The 25999-nt window shown below is 38.6% G+C and overlaps 1 protein-coding gene across 1 annotated transcript; it reads right to left on the bottom strand.

Annotated features, from left to right (window-relative positions):
• Positions 1–7694: 7694 nt before the first annotated feature.
• Positions 7695–25627, bottom strand: impdh2 (IMP (inosine 5'-monophosphate) dehydrogenase 2). Its single transcript, XM_039800045.1, has 14 exons — positions 25182–25627; positions 21757–21805; positions 19382–19483; positions 19184–19258; positions 18445–18651; positions 17520–17607; positions 17181–17380; positions 16640–16730; positions 16374–16469; positions 11857–12000; positions 11330–11474; positions 10427–10570; positions 8390–8473; positions 7695–8142 (listed from the first exon to the last, which is right to left on the bottom strand). The coding sequence occupies exons 1-14, from the start codon at positions 25277–25279 to the stop codon at positions 8121–8123; spliced, it is 1545 nt and encodes a 514-aa protein (XP_039655979.1). The 5' UTR covers positions 25280–25627; the 3' UTR covers positions 7695–8120.
• Positions 25628–25999: the final 372 nt, after the last annotated feature.

A 25999-nucleotide genomic window follows, 5' to 3' on the forward strand; every position in this document is an offset into this window, starting at 1 on the left:
TAATTTTTTGAAAGCTTACATTTTTAAAAACCAGGAATAATTCAAGGATTTGTCAGCTTTTGAAATGCCAACACTAAAGCTTTATCAATGTATTAATCATTGGAGCAGGAAATGTTGAGCTATCAAGTATACAATCACATCACTTAAAAATAGCTCTTTGTATCGTTGCTCCATCTTGAAAAACCTGTTGTGTGTCATCTGTTGAGCGAAAGAAAGAAAACGCAAGCAAGAAGAGACACGAGAGGTCAGCCTGACAAGGAAGAGCTGATAGAACGATAAAAGGAAGGAGAGAGCTGCAAAAAGAAATATTAAGGAAGACATTCACATTGCGGGACTCTTTCTGTGGATCTAAAATATAGCTTTTAAATCCTGATTTAAAGCATAACAAAGGCTTCAAAAACCCTGAAAAATAAGAACCGAAAGATAAGAGGCAGTTGTAAAAACAAGAGAGGACTTAGATAAACTTTCAGTTTGTCACCTATACTTCAACCCTTGATAAGAGAGCCTGAAGACTTTTTCCAACAAAGAGACACACAATGGAACAACCCAAAGCAGTTTTACAAGCAGTAAAATAAGATTTTATGAGAAGAATGTGAGGACAAAGTTCAAGAAGCCAAAGCAGGATCAAAGAGAGAGGTGAAATGAGGACTTGGCACTTGAAGACAACAGTGTGTAGACAAAGTGAAAGTACAAAAAGACATCAGTATAAATGATTCAGTTGATTAAGTTTGAAGAATTAGAGTCTGAAAGTTCTCCAGCTCACCAACCTCTCAGAGCAGCGTGTCCTGTCCTCCTCTGTCGTCCCGTCTGCCAACAGCTCCGAGTCACCAAACTTCCTCTTTAAATACTCAAGAGATTCATTTCACTTTCACTTCTCCTGCTCAGACAAAACTCCTCCTTTCCTTCCTTTATCCACCCCCTCCTCGTCCCCATCTCCCTGCTGGAGAGACACAACTACTACACTGTTGTCTTTTTATTTATTTATTTAGTTCTCTTTATTTCAGATCATTCTAGGTCAACTCAAATGCTCATTTGGTTTACATCTTTACAATTTTTAGCAGTGATGTGAAGTTTCTTTTCTTGTCTTGAAGTACTTTCAAGTTATTTATTAAACCTGTACCGATTAGATATCATTTGAATTAAAAGTTGCACATATAATAAGATAATAAGACATTATTGTTTTAATATCTTAAGGATAGACAAGAGAAGAAAAATCAGTTCATTATGTCAACTGATCTCTGATTGTCTTAATGGTTTTGTCTTATGACTTAATGTATTTATTTTGGATACAGTATGTGCATCTTCACAGATTTGCTGTTTTATTCAGGTCTTTTCTCAGTGTAGCCTTTCGCCACTTGTTACATGTCTGCCCTTAGTTAACATGAAGATTTAAATCTAGTGACATTTTATAAAGGGCCAGTTCACCCAAATTACAAAAAAAAACATATTTGTTCACATAAAGCTGTATCTAGCCATGCAGAATATAGTTTCTTTTCTTTGTTCTTTTTTATCCAACAGCATTGTTTCTTTTATTTATTTTTTTAAATGGCAAAAGAGTCCCGACTGCGAAGAGTTATCACTGGAAATACTGATATACGTAGTTACCCTATGAGAACTGTTGAGACTGTTTAGTGAATCATCCAGAATAACGCCAGCACTGTTCCTGGAAAGATGTTGGTGTTTAATGTTTCTAAATGTCATTTTTCAGAGCTGTGAACCACCGCAAACCAAATTCCAGAGACCCGAGGTAAGTAAGTAAACGTTTCATTGTAATTTGAGTGATCCAGCTCGCTTTAATATTTGTTGCTCCCCGCTCCTTTGCTGGTCTTTTTAGTCCCTCGTACAATGCGTCATTGTATATGTGATTTTGTTTTGTTTTTTTAGCAATTTGCCCAGTTTTTCTATGTAATTTAGAAAATGACATTGTGGGCTCCAGAAAACCCTCTTGGAAATTCCATAGTAAATCAGATTCTGAAAGTATCCTCTAGTTTTGGTCCAATGTTTTGTCTGTGATGTTACTTTATTTGCTAGGACTGCCTTGAAAACTACCCTTTTTTTTAACCCTACATTTTGACAACAGACTATTTCATTTTTGAAATACACTTCAAATTTCTTTTTCTTTTTAATTGTTCAGTTCAGTTTAAGTTTTCAAGTTAAGTCTGCCTTTAAATATGTGGCATACAAAACCCATCCATTGTTATCAGGAATATTAGTAGTATTAGTAGTAGTTTTTCTAGTGCTGGTGGTTGGTATAGTAATGGTTAAAGTAATGGTCAGTGGAGGAAGAAGGACTTAGATCTTTAGTAAGTAGCAAAACCACAGTGTAGAAATATTCTGTTGCAAGTAAAAGTCCTGCAATCCAAATGTCACTTAAGTAATCACAATATACTAAAGTATCAAAAGTCAAAGTACTCATTTCAGAATAATATACAATATAGCATTGGATTCTAATTATCGATGAATGTATTAATGTGTTCATCTAATGTTAGAGCTAAGTTGAACTTTATTCACTGCTGGGTAGTTTAATCTATAATATTACATCATCATTAAAAAGTATGGCTGCACGATATGAGGAGAATATCTAATTGCAATTATTTTGACTGATATTGCAATTGCGATATGATTCACGATATATGAATGATCGTTTTTGTGTAATTATTTTCATTGAAAATGATTAACATTGAAAGAAATTAAAATGCTTATAGTGTGATTTTTGCGAGGATCAAAAAATAAATAAATCACCAAACAAAGATTTTTTTTTCTTTAGTTTGTAGGATAGGATTAGTAGGCCGGGACATCTCTGCAGCACCACAATACTTCATTCAGAATTTGACACATATTTTGCCATTAACAAATATTGCATCCCCCCCGCAATTTGGATATTGTACTAGTCCATATTGCGATTTCGATACAATTGCGATTAATTGTGCAGCCCTATTAAAAAGAAGTATTTCTCATTGGGATTCCACACAGTACAGTACAATTCAAAGAGTATAATATTTCATTCTGAAATGTAGTGAGGCAGAATTATAAAGTAACAGAAAATTGAATGATTATTAAGTAGAGTACTTAACTAATGTACTTAGTAACTTTCCACCACTGGTAATGGTAGTAGTACTGACATTAATACAAGTTATGACCATAGCGGTGACAGCAGTGGTTGCCAGTCAGCTTTAATTTGGTGATTTGCGTGTCAAAAGTCGTCCGTTGTTTTGGTATAGAATGGGAAAAATTGGGTTTGAAAGTGAGGTTTTTTATTTTTTTAGACATGTAAGTTACCATGGTTTCAACAGCATTTCAATACTATAATTCAATAGCTCATCAGCAACTGATTGACATTGAAATCTAGTAGTATTTAAATGCAATAAAAACATAAGTTTTATGCAACCTAGACATTTAACCCTTGTGTTGTCCTACCGGGTCAAAATGAACAGGTTTTATCCCCATGTTTTGCATTCAATGTTTTTGGCGTTTGTTTTAACATTTTTGGCACTTTTTTTTTCCATTACCACCAGTATATTCACCACTAGAACTAACTTATTAACACTAGTTTTACACTCATTTATAGGAAATCATCTAATTTTTGTGTTAGAAAAAAGTTGAAATTATGAATGATTTCGACTAAAAGTTAAGACCAGAGGAAGGAAGGTAATGGATAATCTCAGATATGTCAAAGTTTAGTTTCATCAGAATAATGCTATAAAAGTTAATTATTAATAGAAAATTCAATGAAAGTAAAGATCTGATCCCTAATTTCACTTGTGAATTTTGGGGCGATTTGGTTGACAGAAAGACAAAATGTCTGATGTAGAAACGTATGAAAATGGGTCAAATTGGACCCGAGGACAACGGGAGGGTTAAAAGTTTGGTAGATCTATTATTCCATGAATCATTGTTTTGTTTGCCATGTAAAAACCTGATCTTTCAGTTGTGCTAATTGAGGCCTGTAAGCTGACTCTTTCCTTGTGTGTCAATTAGCATGTGACATGATGGATGATGGGAGACAGGTGTGACCAACAGAGTGTGACCACATCAGTCCTTCTGGGGTTTAGCCTGGAAAGTCCGGTGGATTTGGCAGAGTACCTGATCCTCCCTAGAGACCTGGTGCAGGCAGAAGGAAGGTGAGGGGGGGGGGTTGGAGAGAAGATGGCTGCTGGTTCTCCTCTGATGGAGGAAACCTGCGCATCACTTCCCACATTTTGTCCCGGAACGTAACTCAGTAATTAACAGTTTAACAGCAATGCAGTTTGCTATCTGATTGGATGGACTGGCAACCAACTGAACAACTGGCTTCCTACTTCTCTAAAATAAATGTGGAAATACACGTGCAACGTGGCAGACTTTTAGTTATGATTATGATAAGGGTATGAATTTAGTTTCTGTGTTAACCTTAGCTTCTCAAGGAAACTCCTTTTTAAAAGCTCATTTGACAGTTTTGTTGTACCAAACACTAACTGTAGCATTGCTTGACTATTTTTTTATTTGTTTTTTGGGCTTTTCCGCCTTTAATTTTTGACAGGACAGCTTGGTGAGAAACGGGAGAAGACATGCAGGAAATCGTCACAGGTCGGATTCGAACCCTCAACCTCTGCGTCGAGGCATAAAACCTCTCAGTACATGTGCGCCTGCTCTACCACTGAGCCAACCCGGCCACTCTCTTGACTATTTTCAAACGATTTCTTTTACAGGACCCCTCGTTTCCTTATCTTTTCCAAAAAAAGAAACTGATATCGTTAGTAATTGTTGGTGCAGCAGGTCAGCTGATTATTTAAAAATGTAAAATGTGTCTACAGTCAAGCGGGCCATTATTAAGGGTCTCCTACTACTACTGCATACTTTGTAGCTACAAAACCCATTCATATATCAAAATGTTCAGCTCTTTAAGGATATTTTTGCGTCAACTTTTCTCCACCATTTATAGTTTTTAAAATATTAAGCTTTTTTTCTTTTTACATTGAAAGTCAATGCAGCAATCTTTAAATCCTCTTCAGGCATCTTCCACTTCTAAATGCTACTGCGCCCACATACTTTCACATACAGACGTCATTCAAACTTTAAAATATTCTCAAAACGTTCAGCTGTTAGACAGAAAATGATTCAGCTTTTTGATATCTTTTGCAGTTTTTTGTTATCACTGTTTAAGTTGAGTGCTGCTTTAGGCTTTTTTTCTGCATTTTTAAAGGCTGCTCAGTGTGGGTGATGTCACGCTACAGTGCAGAGGAGAGAGAACCTCGTCGTCCTAAAACTCTCTTTAACTTGCTCTCACAGCCACAGTTCTTACTTCTCATACTACTCTTACCATACTTTGACTCTTTTCGACATACCATACATCACTTTTTTCAACATACTATGACCATTTTTAACATAATATACTATGACTTTTTCAATTAATATACTATGTACTATATACTGTATATACTATGACTTTTTTGATATACTATGATTTTTTCAAACATTCTATACTATGACTTTTTTGACATACTATATTATGACTTTTTAACACTTTTTTTGACACCCTATAACTTAAAACAAATTTCGACATACTATGACTTTTTTTTTAAACATTCTATACTAGGACTTTTTTGAAATACTACACTGACTTTTTCATCACTTTTTTCATAATACTATACTTGACTTTTGAATGACTTTTTTCGACATATTATGCTATAACTGTTTTCAAAGTTAACTCTTTGGTGCCAGCACGGCTGCCAACAGGCCAACCAGCCAGTATTCACTGCAGACTGACACAGGTTTGATATCCAGTCCAGGCTGGCCCTTTTCATGACGTTTTTTTCAAAATGCTATTCTATGACTTTTTTTTATCACTTTTTTCAACATGATTCACTATGCCTCTTTTGACATGCTATACTATTACTTTTTAACACTTTTTTTCAACATACTATACTATTACTTTTTTAAAACTTTTTTTCAACATACCTTACTATGACTTTTTTTATGGCTTTTTTCGGCATTCTATGCTATTACTGTTTTAACATTAATTCTTTGCTGACACACTGGCTCAGTGGTTGGCATGGCTGGCATCCAGCAAGTAGTAGCTGTGGACTCAGATTCAGGTTTAATACCCAGTCCAGGCTGGCCCTTTTCATGACGTTTGTTTCGACATGTTATACTATGACTTTTTTTAATCACTTTTTCCCGACATGCTTTACTATGACTTTTTTCGACATATATATATATATATATATATATATATATATATATATATACTATGACTTTTTTGATATATTATGATTTCTTTAAACATTCTATATTATGACTTTTTTGACATACTATACTATGACTTTTTTTGATATACTATACTAGGATTTTTTTTTTAATATTCCATACTAGGATTTTTTCGACATACCATACTATGACTTTTTTCGACACATTCTGTACTGTTAAAGTTTTCAATATAAATTCTTCAGTGGCATGCTGGCTCAGTGGTTAGCACGGCTGCCAACAGACCAACCTGCCAGTATTCACTACAGATCCAGGTTTGAGAACCAGTCCAGGCTGGCCCTTTTCATGACGTTTACTTTGATATACAATATTATAACTTTTTTTTTGACATACTATACCATGAGTTTTTTCAATACACTACACTTTGACTTTTTTCAACATACTATACTATGACTATAATTTGTTTTGTGACATACCATACTATGACTTTTTAAGACATACTATGCTATTAGTGTTTTCAACATAAATTCTGTGGTGGTACACTGGCCCAGTGGTTATCAATGCTACTAACAGGCAACTGGCAAGTAGTCATTGCAGACTCTGACCCAGGTTTGATACCCAATGCAGGGTGGATCTTTTCATGACGTTTTTTTTTTTGACATACTATACTATGACTATTTTTGACATACTACTATGACTTTTCGATTACTATAATGAGACTTTTTTCGACATACCATACCATCACTTTTTATCAACATACTATACTATGAATATTTTCGACATACATACTACGACTTTATCACTTTTTTAGACATACTATGACTTTTTCGATTAAAATACTATGACTTTTTTTTCAACATACTATGGTTTTTTGTTTAATAACTTTAACATACTAAACCATGACTTTACTTCTTTCGACATACACAATTTTTTTTCGACATACTATACTATGATTTTTATTAGATATACTATGGTTTTTTTTAGCTATACTATAATGATTTTTTGAAACATTCTATACTATGACTTTTATCGACATACCATCCTATGACTTTGATATAATCTACCAAGTAGTATGCAAAGTATCTGAAATGGTCTCCACATTGATGACCTGCAAGTATTCTGTTAGTGATAAATAAACTGAATGTATAACTGCATAATGAGTACTTTTAATACTTTAAGAACATTTTGCTTCTGTACTTTCACTTAAGTAACATTTGGAATTCAGGACTTCTACCTGTATGAAGTATTTGTAGTTTTACTTAAGTAAAGGATCAGATGAACAGAAACTAGATCTCTTGTTGGGGAGTTTCTCAGAGACCACAAGCTGCAGCACGTCTTCTTGGGATGTGCTTCTCCTCTGCAGGTAATGAGAATCCAGCGCTTGTTCCGTTGATAAATTGTCTTCACATTGTATTATCAACGCTGTAGAATTTTTATCTAAAACAGTAAATGTTATTCAAATGTCTCATACTAGATATACACAAATATAAAAAGACTCAGACTACAGCAGCTCGTGGAAAAACACATAAGCTTTATTATTGGACAACTTTTTTTCCTTAAAATGGACACGCCAGACATTTATTTTAATCACAACATGAAAAGGCATTGGAGGACTCAATCACACGTGCACTGATTGATAAATGCTTGGTTCCCCTCCTTCACACACAAACACACACAGCTACACTAAACATGAAAAATGCATAGATGACACTGGCAGGAAGACTTGATGAATCCTTGGAAGGGTAGAGTGGGTGAACGCTTGTATGTATTTTTCTGTTGTGTGTGTGTGTGTGTGTGTGTGTGTGTGTGTGTGTGTGTGTGTGTGTGTGTGTGTGTGTGTGTGGAGAATACATTTAAGAGGATCTGGCATGTAGTGTTTGCATAATGTGTCAGTTGGAAGGTTTCTCCATCTGCAGGCTGAACGGCTGGTCTTCTTTTTAAAATAGACGTTTCTCATAACTGTGGGAGAAAGAGGAGGAGTCAGTCAGTGAGGAAAAGATTACACCGTGATCCATGATGCTCCCTGAGGTTTCCTCTTAACATAGACTGGAGGCGCTAAAGAGGAAGTTTAACTGAAAGTTTGTGTGGTTGGAGCGAGACATGAAACTTTTTAAGATGATGGAATATGAAAACGGAACAAAAGTTGTATCTACTTAGTCGAGTGGATCTGTGCTAAGAAAGGCCAGTTTGTGTTGCTCTTGTTTACCTGTGAAGGCTGTGGACGCCACCCTCCATTTGGGCTGACGTGGTTCTCTTTTCAAATTTCAGATCTCCAGAGTACATCATGGCTCTGCCAGGCGGAAAGAAATTCCATTACACACACCAGACATCAAGGGGAAGAAATACAACCCAAGCACTAGGAAAAGAATATAGTGCGACACAAATGCTGGGCAAGTACTAAGGTTAAAGTGATGGTTCGGAGTAATTTCACCCTAGGGTCCTTTGCACCATGACCTCGAGCCAAACACTCACCCAGAAGCTTTTTTCAGCTGGGTCGAACATTGGGAGAGTTAGCGTAGAGTAGCGTTATCAGCTGAATAGCTTAGCGCAGGGGCTAATGGATCCGAAGTGTCTCTTAACATTACCCCACTAATAATGCCCGAAATGATACCAAACGTCTACAGTAGTACAAATAGGTTATGCCCAAAAAACGATGGATTGTAAAGTTTGTAAGTACACCAGAAGTTTATGAACACTTGCCTGCTGGCTTCTGCTCTCTGCTGCTGCTGCTGTTACTACCGGGCAGTAAGAGTGCTTAGGGCCGTCTACAAATTACAACACCGAAAAGAGATGCAACAAAAATATTTATTAATTTAATGATTAAATAAGGTAATGTCTCCAAACTTACCTCAATTATAACTTGTCTCCTGCTAGTTATTCTACAGTACTTACTTTAAAAAATAAGTAAAATTAAAAAATATTTTTGTTGCATCTCTTTTCGGTGTTGTAATTTGTAGACCTAAGCACTCGTCTTAGAGCAGCAATAACAACAGAAGAGAGCAGAAGCCAGCAGGCAAGTGTTCATAAACTTCTGGTGTACTACTTAAACTTACAATCCATCGTTTTATGAGTGCATAACCTATTTGTACTACTGTAGACGCGTATTATATATTCGAACATTAGTGGGTAATGAAATTAATAACCGAATCCATTAGCCCCCCTAACTAGCTATTCAGCTGATACTCTACTCCCTAACTCCCCAATGTTCGACAGATAATTGAAAATATTTGGCGTTGGTATGAAATTATCGAACCATCACTTTAAAGTCCCAAATCTATACTACATACTAATTGTACATGTACTTGATACTAATCGTCATAGTTTACTATTTTAGCAGTAAGTACACACAAAAATCCTCGTACACGGTTTTAAATTAATAATTAACTTGTTGTAATGATATGTTTATGGCATATTATATTATGAATTTTAAAATGACATGGCATTTTCTATACTATAACTTTTATCCCATTTTATGATATACTATACCATGATGTTTTGATGACATTTATGGTATACTGTAAAATGACTGACTTATGGCATACTATGACTATGTCGAAATAGCCCTTTTGGCTTGTGTACGTTATATTGCTTAATGTCAAGTATACAAACAGTATATTGAAACATACTCAGTGGCCAATTTATTTGGTACACCTGTAATATCTAATGAATTCCAATACAACTGTTCTCTACCAAGTCTACATTTATGTTAGTTAAATATGTATTACCATTTGGGATCAAAGTTAGTGGTGGTGTTTTTCTGGACTGTGTTATATTCAGAGGTGTTTGCAATATTCCCCCCCTCGTGTAAGTAGATAGGGAGGACAAAATATTAGCAATACTGCTCAAAATAATGAAGTCCCATACAACTTTAACATTAACTACGACCTCAATAATAAACATTAACAACAATTTAACCAAAAGGTGAACATTATAAACATCATTTAAAGTAGAATTTGTGGCTGTTGTATATTGTACAGGTGTACTAATAAGGACACTGAGTGCATGTTAACCATTTTTCTGACACTAGTTATTAGTCCACGGTATCATGAAGGTTGTATAACAATACTTAATTACATTAGAATTCCCCACTATTCTGAAGAAGGTCTTACATCACAGAGAAAAATCCACTTATATTTTACTATTCTGTGTGCACACATTTCCATAACGATTATTCTTTCTTCTGTGACGTTTGAGGACTCAATCAAAGGCAGTTTTACATAATCTGTCTGATGTGTGTTTTTACCTGAGTTGTGTGAGGCTCTTGGCTCCGATGTCCTGACACGAGTGCTGAATGCCAGCCAGCAGGTAGGGAACAAACTTGTGGATGGAGCCTTTGTCCTGCACCGCTCCAGAAACACCCTGAGCAACTTTAATCTTATCGCACTCACTGTGAGGGGAGAGGAAGAAGAAAAGGAGTGAGTGATATGATGGTGGTAGTGGCATAGAAAGAGTACACACAGGGGTGGCAGAAGCTCAGTCCGTGGGGACTTGGCTTGGGAACCGGAGGGTCACCGGTTCAAGTCCCCGTATTGACCGATTATACGGAGTGGTAGCTAAATTTTGAATTTAAAAAGGGATCAATAAAGTGCGTCTTCTTCTTCACTTATGAAGCTCCCGTCTCTCAATGACATTTAAAGCAGATGATCTTGTACAACCTGTGTACTGCCACCTTGTGGCTAAAAATCCATAGTAAGGTGAATAACGTAGTTTGTCTTTTGAATACTCTACCTTTTGAGAGTGTTGTGACATTTACTTTACAACCAAAACAAAGATTTAAGTATTATTGGGTAAAATGTCAGCCGCTCTGTTCTTTTCTAGTAGGCTCATCATTCTTCACCACAAGGGAGTAATGTCTGTGAGTAATTTGTTCTGAAAACCACTGAAAATCGAATGAGGAAGAAGTGTTGTCATCTGGGAAAAACTGGCAAAGAATTGTCTAGAATGACATTGTGGTGAGACGAGGCTATACTGTGTACAAGGGAACAGTGTGCATTCATTGAGTTCTCTTTTGGGGTAAGGGTTAGACCATTGCTTCGTTACGATTCAACCTGCAGACACAGTCACTACTAACGTTCGCCAACTACAGTATAAACTCTTATCAACTTGAACGATACAGTCTGTTAGCCAAGTTTGACTGTTTCTGTACCTGAAGTATCTGGTCTGGGAGCCCAGGTTTTTGTCCATGGCATCCAGGGAGCCCATGCCGCGGTATTTCTTCAGCCTGATGCCGTCCGAGAAGAAATATTCACCAGGAGCTTCGCTGGTGGCAGCCAGCAGAGAGCCCATCATCACTAGAGAGAGATTAGTAAGTAGAAGTTAAGTTTGAAGACTAGAAATGAATGGTGACTACTGAAAGGCTTAAATGAAGTGAAAGTGGGAAAAAGGCTGTTGTTTTTGCTTCCCCCCCACCATAAATCCCATTTCACACCAAGGGAAGTAAACACCATAATCTAAATCGGAAAATCTACTGTTCAGTTTATAATCCTTTCTGTAACTTGAAATAAAAAAAACAAAACATGTTGGATGTCCACAGCAAAAAAAAACTGATCTTTAATATTTACTAATTCTGCAATAAAATAGTTTACTAGTAGTTATTACAATGTGGTGCGTGTCTCATCCATCATCTAAATATTTGAATTATGAACTCTCGCACTCAGGCCCATCTAGCCATACCTGTGGATGCTCCCAGTGCCAGGGCTTTGGCAATGTGCCCGACAGTCTGGATGCCACCATCGGCGATGACAGGCACACCAAAACGCCTGGCGTATTCCGATACCTTATAGACAGCCGTCGCCTGGGGTCTGCCGCACGCCAGCACTGAAGGGAGGAAAAAGAGAAGGATAAAAGGATGTGAGAAAATTAGTACATCTGTTGAATGTAGTCATCGTAACTACAAAATAAAATGCTGACATTGTCATCTTTACCAGACAATTATTCTTTCTTCTTCAACATATACAGTATAAAGGAATCCTCAGTCGGCTTATACTGATAATTTGATAAACTTGACATAAACAAAATAAATAAATAAATAAAACTTCCCAATTGAGCTCAGAGAGTTCAACTGAGTTTTCATAGGCATGCACAGTGGAAACTCCCAGTGATCCAAGTGATGTTAAAAAAACAAACAGTGAATGAGCAGACAGGCTTTCTGTTGTCATGTTAAAGATAAGTGAGAATGAGGAAGTTAAACTTGTCACATCAGCAGACAAATCCCAGACTCTAAATCCATCTCTCAAAATATATCCTTCCTCCATCAACCAGATCTACATTTCAATTACATCTCTAAGATTTCAACCACTAATCTTTCTCACCATTAAGTAAGGGGCAATGGTGTTCAAATTTACCACCAAAGAGAAATCCTTTTTTACCAGTAAGGTTGTTTTGCTTCCTGGGAACTCAGGACTGCATGGTACTTACCAAACTAGTAGTCTTAATTATCCTGCTATGTATTGATGGCCATGTTGAAGCGACGAAATGTTGCATAGGACCCTTTGTACATGTTATCGGGATCTTTAAAGTTATAATCACCAATGGGTACTGGTGGTTGTCTGCTAATGCAATTTAAAGGGGTGATAGAATGATTATATAGGATATTTTACACGGTTCCTTAAGGTCTCCTAATTGAAAATTGCCCGAATGCTATTTTATTAGGCCCTTAACTACCCTGTGAATATGGCTGTATTTGGAACAAGAGCTTTTCTTCCAAATATGGTATATATATTATATATTAATATTCAGAATGAGCTACGCGCTGATTGGTTTGAGCAAACTACATAGAAACACATGGGAGACTCGACAGCAGGTCTCATATTTCAGACACTGCAAAGTTATACATTGTTTATCGGGCTATTTCCTTATTAAATTCACTTCTGAGACTTTTTTTAGCGAGAAATCAACTATATAAAGCTCAAATATGGGCCGTTTTACGAAAATTGATGGCCAATTGCAAATTTGGTAAGACGTGTCTTACACGTGTGTGTGTCGGAGTTCAGCGGCCGGTGCTGCCTGTGTTGCTGCCTCGCCGCCCGGCCTGCCTGCCTTCCTTCCTTCATAGACCCTGGCCTGCTATGAGGTACTTGGAGCTCCGTGACGGCAGCCCACAGCACTCCATACCCGCGCAAAGTCACCGTTTTTTTGCGCTAATGGACAACCAAACGCTGCTGCCCTGACAGAGCTCCAAGGCCTGCAGCTCCCCTCTTACTGCTAGCTAAATGGCCCGTGTATGTGAGCGAGAGCGCGGTCAGCGAGCTTGTTACGCCAGCAATCTCTTACCACAGTTCCAGTTAATCGTTTAATGTGTGTAATTATAATGTGTTGAGTTATTTAAACAAACGATTGGGGAAATAAACACTGCTTGTCCGCGAGTCTCATTGATTGAGCCTGCGGCTGGATGTAGCCCGTGATTCGTAGCTACAAATCACAGATAGTTACCTTAATTTTCGAAATAATTCGAGTATATTTACAGTTTGAATTTCGTAACGCCACGTATACAACATCTAGCCAAATGTCTTATAACGCTAACAACGGTGTCCGATTTCAAATTAATGAATATTTGTGAAGATTACGGCTTTCGTTAGCTGCAACTGTCCCTTCAATCCTAGCTACCTGTGTAGCTACAAATCACGGATAGTCAGCTTTATTTTCGGCGTAATTTGAGTATATTTACAGTTTGAATTTCGTCACGCCACGTATACAACATCTAGCTAAATGTCTTATAAAGCTTACAACGGTGTCCGATTTCAAGTTAATGAATATTTGTGAATTTCAGAGGAATTCTAAGAGACTAGCTCTCATTGATAGAGCTACATCCAGCCGCAGGCTCTATCGATGAGACGGACAAGCAGCGTTTATTTCCCCAATAGTTTGTTTAAATAACTCAACACATTATAATTACACACAATAAAAGATTAACTGGAACTGTGGTAAGAGATTGCTGGCGTAACAAGCTCGCTGACCGCGAATTCTGAAGGGAGCAAACACTCCTTTAGCAGCTACTTTATCAGAAATACAACAGAGGAGCAACTGGGAGGTTTTATATAATGTAAATGCTTTAAATGGCTATTGTTGGAAAAAGTTATAAAATAAATGGGTTTGACTTCCTAAAGAAATCCTAAAGATTGTAACTTTAATTTTGAACCACAGCAGCTGAAGAGCCTGTCTAATCCTAACTTCTAAATTATAATTTAGAACATTGCTGTTTGAGGTGAGAGTGCTGCTATTTTATCTTTCTTTAGGGAAAAGTGTTAGAATATACAGTGTGTATGTCATAAACTGTGCAGCCCCATATGTTCAAGCTACAAGACATGTATTTTACTGTTCTGTATATCATTTCAGAACACACACACACACACACACACACACACACACACACACACACACACACACACACACACACACACACACACACACACACACACACACACACACACACACACACACACACACACACACACACACACACACACACACACACACACACACGCTACTATTCAAAAGTATGTCAATTTAGGTAAAACAATCAGTTGGGAGCACTATCAGACTTTGAATATATATGTTGACTACTAGAAAGTAAGTCACAGAAATCCGAATATGGAACAAACCGCTGAACAAAGATACATATCTCATCAAGGCCTCCTCGGCGGTGATGATTAATTATGACGCAAAGGTGCCGGCTGAAATATAACCTGTCTGGTCCCACCCAATTCAGCAGCTTCACCACCTCAGCTAGACAGAGACACCCTGTGGCTGCAAACTACATTACTCATTTGAATGCCATAGGTTAGGAATGGGTGTTAAAAATGGATGAGAGCTGTGATCTTTAACTGATACAATGGCGAAAGAGTCAATAAATCACAATCCTGTCACAGAGGCAGCACACAAAGAGTTTGGCCTTAAACCAGCCACCATCTGATCAATGGTATCCATAGGCAACCCAAGGACACAAATGGCTAGTGTCTCAATCTGATGACTTCATCAAGACCAGAGACTAAAAGGTCAGTAAAGAGGGTGGAGGAAGAGGAACATTCACCCAAGATGATGGGCAGATTAGTGAGGACACAGGAACAAGCAAAACCCCAAAACACCTAAGGCCAGCTCTCAAAACAAACGAAAAACCTACGACAACTACCTCTAATACTTCTACTGATGCAAAGCTGTTAACCAATCAGTGCAGCAGGCTGTGAAGTGGGAAGGGCGGGCACACTGATAGTAGAGCAAATTGGAGCCCGGTCGAAGACCAAATGGGACGGGGAAAACTTACTGGAGTATCCTGTAACTGTGTGAGCTGGACATGGACACGGACACACACACAAACACAAACATCAGAGTGGGATGTAGGGGAGAGAATTTAAGAGAGAGGAAGCAGAGAGAAAGAAGGGGAGGAGGCAGGTAGGAAGACAACAAGATGAAGATGACCGTAAGCAAAAGAAAAAATACAAATACTGATTTGAGAGAAATCTTAAGATGAGATGAAGAGAGACCACACGGAGACAACAAAAAGCACAGAAACAATATCTACTGTAAACGTATAACTATGCCACAGAAATCACACCTAAATGTATCCCAATGAAAACTTAGATTTAAAATCCAAACTTAGTTTTCTGGGTGGTCACAATGTCCGATCAGGTGATCATCGTACCGGACGTGACTTGGTTGAGCGAAATGTCAGATTAGACACTGACCCACGACCAATCATAGCTCATGCACTTTTAACAACCTCCATGACTTGCAAAGGTAATCAGGCAGGAGGTGCCAGAGACAGACTCCCGGGGTCAGAAATGTCAATACACACTGCCAAAGACTATACAAAAGAAGACTAAATAATTCTAATATGCTCGTTTTTCAATCTGAGCCTCCTGAGGAGTCTTGGACACACAACTGGTTGTCTTCCAATTAGACACACTACACAGACAACTAAACTGTTGAACCAAACCATTATTTTCATGCCACGTTATCAAGCAAACCGGACATTTAGACTTGGACGGTTTTTTACTGCCAAACCAAAGTCAATCAAATTGTTCAACAAAAAGACAAACTACACATAATTTCACTAAGATTTCCCTTTCCCTCCCCTTTGACTGGCAAATTCATTAACCACATTAGAGGCTCCAGAATGGCTGATGGCTGCTTTTTGGGTGGGAGCATTTAGCGAGGTAGATGGGGTGTGATGAGTTTGCCGGTCAGTCACTCACCTTCCTGTGTGATGCAGATGGAGCCGCTGCCCATCCCCACTCTAAGTCCGTCCACTCCTGCATCTATCAGGTTCTTAGCCTGAGCTGCAGTCACCACTGCAGTGGAGAGGGGGAGAGAGAGAGAGGCTGTTAGAGCTGGACAATGACAACGCTCTCTCAATGTGTGCATCTCTAACTGGAGGCAACATGACCACTTGGGATGGGTAGCTGGGATCAATTGGAAATATATATTTTTTTGGTTATTAGGTAAAGAAAAGAGTCATTACCATTGCCTCCGATGACCTGTAGGCTTGGATGCTTTTCTTTGATATATTTGATCATGTTGATCTGGAAGATCGAGTTGCCCTGAGATGAGTCCTGGAGGTACAGATGGAACACAGGACATTGTTATTTACAGAGCATCATTACTTTGAATTCGTACACTTCACAGCTTTTAGACAGCCTAAAGTCAAATGAAGTTCATCCAGAGCACATCAACCGCACATTCTAAAATGTGCTCCCACAGTTGAGAGATCAAGGTTTTCATCCCACATCTGTAACTTCATCAACAAGATCGCCTCTGCCGTCTGCTCCATAGATTTTGTCTGTCGTGCACTCGAGTACCACAGTATACCCAGTTAACCCGTTACAAATGTGTGAAAGAGCTGACCTCCAGTCTGCTCTCCACCAACAGTGCCAGTACCAATTCCGCAGTAATAAAGCTCTCTAATCTGCACCACAAAGTCAGAAACTGATCCCAGTAGAAAAGGGCCCACTATGGAAAACAAGAGTCTCCACCTCTAAAACCTGTACTGAAGTCCTCCTTACCAGTACAACTACATCCACCCCGCTCTGCACCAGCAGGTCCAGTCGGTACTTGTCGTCGTTGTGGGTGCCGATGGCGGCGCCACACAGCAGCTGTTTGCGCGAGTCTTTGGAGGCCAGAGGGAAGTCTCTGTTCTTCTTCAGGTCTGTGCGGGCGATGATGGACACCAGGGACCCCTCTTCATTCACTATAGGCAGCTTACCTGCAGCAGGGAATCAGAGAGGTTAGACACGTACAGATGTTCACACCTGGATGCAAGTTAATCCGTTTTATGCCATATTTTTTCCACTGGAAGTAAAAATCATGCAAATCATGAATAATACATCTAATGTCCTCCTCACCTTTCTTACTCCTCTGGAGGATTTCATTGGCTTCTTTCAGCGTCACTCCAGCAGGGGCGACCACGAGATCCTCTTTCTTTGTCATCACCTGTCAACGCGGTGACACAGAACATAAATAAAAGGAAGCATCAACACTCAATGCAGAGGTTTCAGAGAATGTAGAAACTTTTAGTATTTCTTGGAGTAGTAAAATGTGACACTTTAACATTGTAGACCCTGGACCCGATGATATCAACAAATTAGAAACACCCTCTGGCACAAATGAAAATAGTGAATGCCCGTTATTTCTCACAGCCCGAGATGGTATTAAGCTTGTTTTAGTCTACCATATGTCCTAAATTTGAAAAAAATAAATAAATAAATGTTATTCAGTTTACTATCATATATGACCAAAAGAAAAGCAGAAAATCAGGTTTGTTAACATTTGGGAAGCTGAAAGCAGAAAATCGGTTTGGTATTTTTGGTTGAAAAATGACAAACAATTAACTACTTATCAAAATAGTTTATAAATAGTTTCTATCACATTCTTACATACTTAGAACTACTTGATTATTCGACTAATCGTTGCAGTTCTTGAATGAATTATTTGAAATTGAGCCTGGCTAATATGACGCACTGCATGCATTTAAGTCTATGCTACCATTTTATTATTGTTTTAATGTTAACATACTGTTATATGTTATGTTATTTTTAGCTATTCAAAATACTTTCCAGTGAAAGGTGATGTTATTACTCAGCAGTAAAACATTCCTATAGCAGTCTCAAAGATTCGGTAGGGATCAGGCCCCCACTGAAATTCATAGCTATTGAATAAGTCTACCGATTTCCATTAGAATATCAATATGAATCATAAAATCTTGATTCATTCATTCCAAACCCATCCAACACCATGGTACTTTGAGTTACTAATGACTAATGCGCCCACCTCGCTTAGTGGCAAGTTGTGGTCCTCCTCCTTCAGGAAGTCGATGTCTCTGGAAGAGATGATGCCCACCAGCTTGCCGCCCATTTTGCCGTCGTCTGTGATGGGGATTCCACAGAAGCCGTGGCGAGCCTTGGCCTGGAAGACATCCCGAACGCGCTCGTTGGGGCTCATCACTACAGGGTCTGTGATGAAGCCCTGCTCATAACGCTGGAGTGGGGTGGGGTGTGGGAGGGGTGGGGGGGGGGTGAGGTGAGGAAAAGGAGGGGTGTGGAAGAATAAAGAGGGGCAGGAGAAGGATGGTGTAAAAAAAAATAAAAATAAAAAAAAGGAAGTGGATTTAAGAGCCAGCATGGGAAAGAAAGGGAGAGTAACAGCCGGGGGAAAGGGTGTAAGGGATTCAATAAGGAGGGTTGGATAAAGAATATGTGAGCGTTTCACTGCCGACACTCGAGAGCAGAGGAGCAAGGGATGCAGGGAAATAACATACTTTTACAGCTTTCAAACTGAGAGCAGCAAATAAAAATAGAGAAAGACAAAGAGAAGCCAACGTTAGAGGACAGAAAAAAGATAAGCCTCAAAACGACGAAGAGAAAAAGGAAAGAAAATGATCACGCAAGAGCAAAAAAACTTTCAATAAAAGAAGAAACAAGATGAGCAAAAGAATAAAATTAAAGAACGGGAAAAGGGATGAAGGAGTGTAAAGAGAAAATAAAACCGTACAGACAGTCATCATCACTACCTTGACTTTGCGAACTTCATTGGCCTGGAACTCTGGAGTGCAGTTGTGGTGGATGAAGCCGATGCCACCCGTTAGCTGGGAGGAGACAATACATCAGGTGTGCGTGAGTGAGCGTGGCAGTGTACTAACATGATAGCAGCAGGAACAATAAACAATCTGATAATCCAAGGAAAGCGTGCGTCTGTGTGTCCTACTTACTGCCATAGCGATGGCCATGTTGGCCTCTGAGACCGTGTCCATGGGAGAGGAGACTAAGGGAGTTTTCATGGTGATTTGTTTGGTGAGCGCTGAGGTCAGGTCCTGGACAAAAGACATCAGGAGGATATTAGGCACACATGGACACTTGATGAACTACTCTACGATCATTACGATATTCAAAGCAAAATTTGTTACAGCGGATGAATCAGAGTCAAACATCTGAAAAGCTGGAAACTGTTTAAGAGGTTTACTTTGGAATACTACATGTATAATAGTTAGGCTGAAAGGTCCAGTGTGTAACGCGTTTAGTTGTTCATTATCAAAATCTGTGTTTTGGCCGTTCACAAACTTGTCCTTTTTCATGAATATTTACCACCACCATCAATTCCAAGTATTCCTTTTGGCTTGAAAATTTACATTTGCATTCGCATGAACTGGGGTAGACGCGCCATATTCATGCGCCATCTTGAAATACGTTAGCCGGTAAGGGACATACAGGACATACTGCTCCGCCTTTCACGTTTTCGCTGTCACATGATAAACTCACAGGTGCTGCTAATGCTGCTAATGGGTATCGTAGCTTCCCGGCCCGGCAAGTTTGAAGAAGGAAACATGGAGGACCACACGTATTCATAATCCAAATTTCTTCGCCCAGAAAAAGATATTGAAGATATTGAAAAGAGCAAGAGACCGTCTTTTTGAACCGTGAAGGCTACCGTAGCAATAATACGTACTTTGAACTGCGTGGTGCGAGAGAGTTGATTGCGATATACGAGCTCAACGATAGATGGGAGAAATTCCCACACAATGGCCCTCATTTATAAAACGTGCGTACGACCTAAAACAGGCGTACGCCAATTCCTACACAAAGCTCGGCATTTATCAATTTGGACGTGAGCGTAGGCTGCGATCAAATCTCACGTCTGGTCTGAACTCGTGTACGCAAGTTTTCGATTCAGTGTGGACTTGCGGTGCAGCATATAATCAGTTTAACAGGAGAAGGAGAAGTCATCAGTTGATCACGTATCAGCAATGGCAGATCTGGCTCTTTTAGAAGACCTCTATGCGCCGGTCTGCAACATTGTTTTAGCCTGTTGGGTTCTGCACAACATCGCACAGGAAAACACGGTGCCATAAATGTAACGATGGAGCCAGATGACCCGATGCCCAGAGAGAAGTGTCCAGAACAGACCCAACTGGGGGCTATACGAAGGAGACAGGATATTATTCCTCACTTTAAAAGGTAGCCTATAGTGTTACGTTTGGCAATGATATTCAATACAGGAAACATGACGATGCACAACATTTTTATTTATTCTTCAGGTTTTTGTTTCTCTTTCAAGTGAATGATTTATTTCTGCCATTGACCGAGTTATTTCGGCTTGTTTTTCCAGCCCCTCTGCTGTCAGGAGACAGGGTCGAGGTGGTGGTCCAGCACGGGGGATACGCGCCTCTCCCTCAGCTTTTGCCTCGTTCTGACCAGTGAAATAAAAGACACTGCATAAACTCCGCTACCGTGTGTTTATTTAATTATAGGTACACCTACATGTAGGCCTAATAGATTGCAATAGAAGCCTGTATATAACTATTAGGACTATAGAAAAATGTGTCAAGGATGTATAAATTAAATAGGCTAAACTTCAGCTGGAGGCCGATTTACTACGGCAACACTGTTGACCGCATCAGTGATCTCCTTCCATCCCGCATTCTTTCTACAGCCTTTAATAGCAGTTTTCAGGCTGCCAAATAAAAAAACGGAGATATCAGGGTTTCAATCTCCACCTATGAAAAGCTCCGCTTCTCAGCCGGATTACGTCTCGCCATGTCGTAAATTGTAGGGGCGAGGCCTCAAAACCGAGAATATATTGGAGCGTGATATTTAAATGACGATCGTTTCCAGCCGCCGCATTTATCAATGTACGACCATTCTTACGCTCTGATTGGTGTGATACGAACTTTTCATGAATCCCACGTGAAGCCTGTCGTAAGATGATTTCTGCGCTGGTTTCTACGTTAGGTTGATAAATGAGGGCCATTGGACCTTTAAGGCCTTTTTTCTATTGTACTTGATGTTGGTAAAGTTTTTTCACTTTATGACTCATCTTCTTGTGCTACTGTTACACAACATTTAAGAACTTACCATTATCCCATAAATGTCACAGTGGGAGGCCATGATTTAGTGCAATGGCTGGACGCATTGTGAGCCTATTTCAGGGAATATTTGTGATGGGAGGTACACAGCTGGTAATCCTTACTCTCGCCTCATGTGCTCCCATCCCGGACATCATGCCACATTCAGATTAGTTTAATACCACAACAGCAGCATTAATCGGATTTCACATGTTGGTAAATATTTTTCCTTCATCACGACTCACCACTTGGTCTGATGTGAAGTCGATGTAGCCCGGCAGAATCAGGATGTCACTGAAGGAGAGACGAGAAAGATGAGGTTAGAGCAACTCCTTACAAGACCTGTCCATCCTAACATCTTTAAACGTGTTTCAGCCAATCAAACATGAAAGATTTAATTCATAATCTGGAACTTCACATTCCAAAACTGAGAACTAAAACCTTAAGAGAAACACTCTTTCCGTTTGACCGATGGGGCTTCACTGTACAGTTAAGAGATTGTAAACAAATAAAATGTGATGAGTAGACATGCACCTAACACATATTTCTAGTTCAGAAATAGAAAACCAAGAAGGTATTCAAGGAAAATGTGACTTAACTACTCCAAACAGGACAGGCATTTCTTTCTTGGGAATCTTCAGAAGGTGTCATGTTACAGTACAAGTGTGTGGGTGTGAGAAATGTTTTGCAAACAACTTCTTAAATGCAAGGCATGTCGATCCATGTGGCATATGAGTGGCCGCGAGGCACATGTGGAGATGAGACCAAAAAGAGACAGGGCAGCAGATTCTAGCATGTGACATGAGTGACTGTCAGTCATTAACGAACTATACTTTAATAAACAAAGTCTTTGCTTTGCAATGTTTGATTAATGTGTGTGGATTTTTTAGTGTGGATTTCTTTTCTTTTTTTAGACTCCGTAAAGTGTCTGTGAGTGTTCTAAAAAAAAAAAGCGCTATATAAATGAAATGGATTATAATTTCAAAAGCAATGAGTAACCACTTTGAACTGACACACCACCACTTAACTTTTGCCCTAGAACGGTCAGTGCCTCACTGGCTGCTGGCTCTTACGTATCCTACACTGCCAGCTACATATTCACTTACTTAATGAACCATACACACTCTCACATACTAGGGCTGCAACTAACAATTATTTTCATTATCATTTAATCAGCAAATTATTTTCTCAATTAATCGATTGGTCTAGCAAATGTCAGAAAATAGTGAAAAATGTCCATCCCAGTTTCTCAAGGTCCAAGGTGAGGTCTTGTTTTGTCAATCCAAAACCCAAAGATATCCAGTTTAATTTGATATAAAACAGAGAAAAGCAGGAAACCTCCATATTTGAGAGGCTGAAAACAGCATATTCTGCCACTTCTACATTAAGAATTACTTTAGTGATTAATCGATCACAATATTGGCAAATTATTTTTCTGTCAGTCGACTAATCGATTAGTCTACTAATCGTTGCAGCTCTATTGCATACCCGTACATTTAATACTAAAGCTTATACTGTACATATATAGACCTATAGAGTATTTATACCACTGTCTACATTGTACATACTGGATCTATAGTGTATAGGCCACACATATTCATATCATACCTCCAGCTGTTATTCTGTATATAATGTTTACTATAAGCACAATTTGTACTTTCTGCACTATACCTGCGCTGCTTACTATGTTCTACTGTATATCTTAGCTTATTCATACCATTGTTAATACTGTATATATGTAGTGTATTCACACACTTATTGTTTATTCCACATTCTATTAAATTCTATATTTTTTTCTCCAAGTGCTGAACAATGATTAAAATACAGACAAGACAAAGCAATAATAAGAAAAATAAATAAATGATTTAGAGACCAATGCACACTAAGAAAAATAAAAAATGAATCAAATATACTAATAATATCAAATATAAAAACTGCTTTTTTTATACCAAGTTAAAACAAATAAACACTAAAAAAAACAATGAAATAATAAAAATATTAATTAAAAGTATAAGACACTAAATGAAAGCCAGACTGAATAAGTAGGTTTTTAGTCTCTGTTTAAAAAGGTATTTATGTTTCCAGCTCCTCTCAGCTCCTCAGGGAGGCTGTTCCAACATCTCGGTGCATAGTAGCTAAAAGCAGCATCGCCAGAGGTTTTTGTTCTGCTTTGTGGAACAGCTAAAAGAGAAAAGTTGGAGGATCTGAGGGGCCTTTTTTTCTGATTTATCAATAAATCATTTGGTCTATAAAATGTCAGAAAACAGTGAAAAATGTGGCAATCACTTTGTAGAACTGGTACATATAGCAAAATATTAATGTCAAAAATATAATCTAGGATTTTGGACATGAAAAGATGACAGCATCTAATTAGTACATGACATTACTATGTTTGCTTTGTTGTATAGGAGGACTACCAAGCAGATGCTTTAAATATAGTCAGGTCCACACAGCCCAGAATTACAACACAGGACTGTGTAGGCCAGGACCTAAATTTGGAACCAGTGTGTGTACAGAAGGAATGTCCCCCCCCCCACTGTAATTGAGACCACACAAGTGTTGTTGTTTTTTTGTTTTGTTTAAAAAGAAAAAAAAAAGAAAAGAAAAGCTGGACTTATCAGCAATCATTTTTGGCTAGCAGTGTGTCATTTAAAAAGGTGAAAACAATGAACTGTCTGAAGGTAAAGTTCAAAACAGTCATAAAACTTCACTGATGGCCAAAACTGTCAACTGTGATCAAAGGATGTCCTTATAACCAAACTAGACAGTGGATTAACAATGTAGCTTCTGTTTCATATTATAAAGAAAATAAGATTTTTTGTCTCACCACAGTTTCATGTTATAAAATTGCATATTTTTGATTTTTAATTTTAAACCACCAGTTTGGGCTCTGGTGACTTCTTAAGTAAATTAGTGATTACTCTGGACATTTAAAGGGATTTTCCACCCATTTTAAACATTAAGTTCAGTTTACTTGCTACAAGTATTAACTTACTCAACGTGTGATTACAGTTATAGTAGTAGTAGTAATAATAATAATAATAATAATAATAATAATAATAATAATAATAATGGTTTACGTGCAGTTTAGTGTCCCAAATAATTTTCCAAAAACTGAGTGTCCCAAATGATGAGGGTCTAATTTGAGACAGGTTGCCCTAACCCTAACACCTGTTAAACAGGTGGTTTAGCAGGTTCATAATTAATGACATTGTATGGGGGAATTTGGGACACTAAACTGCACGTATACCAATAATAATAATAATAATAATAATAATAATAATAATAATAATAATTGTCTTCTCTGGCTCTGACGGAGCTTTCTAATGTTTAATAAGTCATAATGTGAGGACAAATGCTATTGCTTGCATTATGGGACATGTAACATCCAGTGTTTTTGGAGCTTGATTCTATCCATTTAAAATGGTTGTAAATGTTTCTTTTAGCCATTAACAGATCGATTAATAACAGATCGATTCATTAATAACTAAACGGTCACCGGCTGTCCCCAAATAACGGTTTGCTTTGGTAACACCAGATCCAGTTGCTGGACAACTGACAAACATTCTACATCAGTAAGTGAAAAACACATCAAGGGCAGGGGGCTAGTTAGCACATAAAGCTACGTTACGTTACAAAACTAGACATTGGTTCAGCGTGGGGTCTTTACTTGTAAGTGAGCCCGTCTCCTCCGTTGAACAGCTGCTGTCCCGACAGCCCATCATCGGGGATGTAACCGGTCTGCCCGCTGATCAGGTAGTCCGCCATGACGTCCAATAAGCCCTAGCCAGTCCTTCAGTTTTAAACTATTAAGAAATGAATTTAACAAGCTCCTGCGGATACACAGACAGACAACACAGAGGCCCGGGAACAGAGAGCCAGAACTTTCTTCTTTCGCCCCGTGTGCTGCTACCCACCCGTCGTCCTGCTCCGTGCGCCTCTGAGCAGCCGGGAATAGTTCTGTCCGGACTCTCTGTTAACGGCCGGGAACTGAACAAAAAATGTCGGTATGACGGTATGTATGCCTTTTCAGGCCTCTATGCCAGCCAAAGCTGAGCGCTGCTCTTCCTACAGTTCCTCAGACACGTGCATTATTCCCGTCTGACAGCGTTTCCGAGCCTGACGTCACGTCCGGCCGACTCACCCCCACATTTTTTTATCATTACAGAGAGATCAAAGCTTTTATTATTATACAATATTAAAGTTATTGAAAATGTGAAGTAATTACTATTTTACAGTCATATCTGAAGAAAAGTCACCTCAGTGGAACATACAGAGCTCAAGATCCCTGCATGCTTTGCGTCACAGTACATATAGTACTGCTATTTGGCTAAATCAGGTGCGGAGTGGCCGGTTAGCTCAGTTGGTAGAGCGGACGCACATAAGCAGAGGTTTATTTCTCGATGCAGAAGGTCCAGCGTTCAAGTCCTACCCCTTTCATATCTCAGCTTTCCTATCCAATAAAGGCAGAAATGCCCAAAAATTAAA

Source organism: Perca fluviatilis, chromosome 5 (genome assembly GCF_010015445.1).
Source record: "Perca fluviatilis chromosome 5, GENO_Pfluv_1.0, whole genome shotgun sequence".
NCBI classification, from domain to species: Eukaryota; Metazoa; Chordata; class Actinopteri; order Perciformes; family Percidae; genus Perca; species Perca fluviatilis.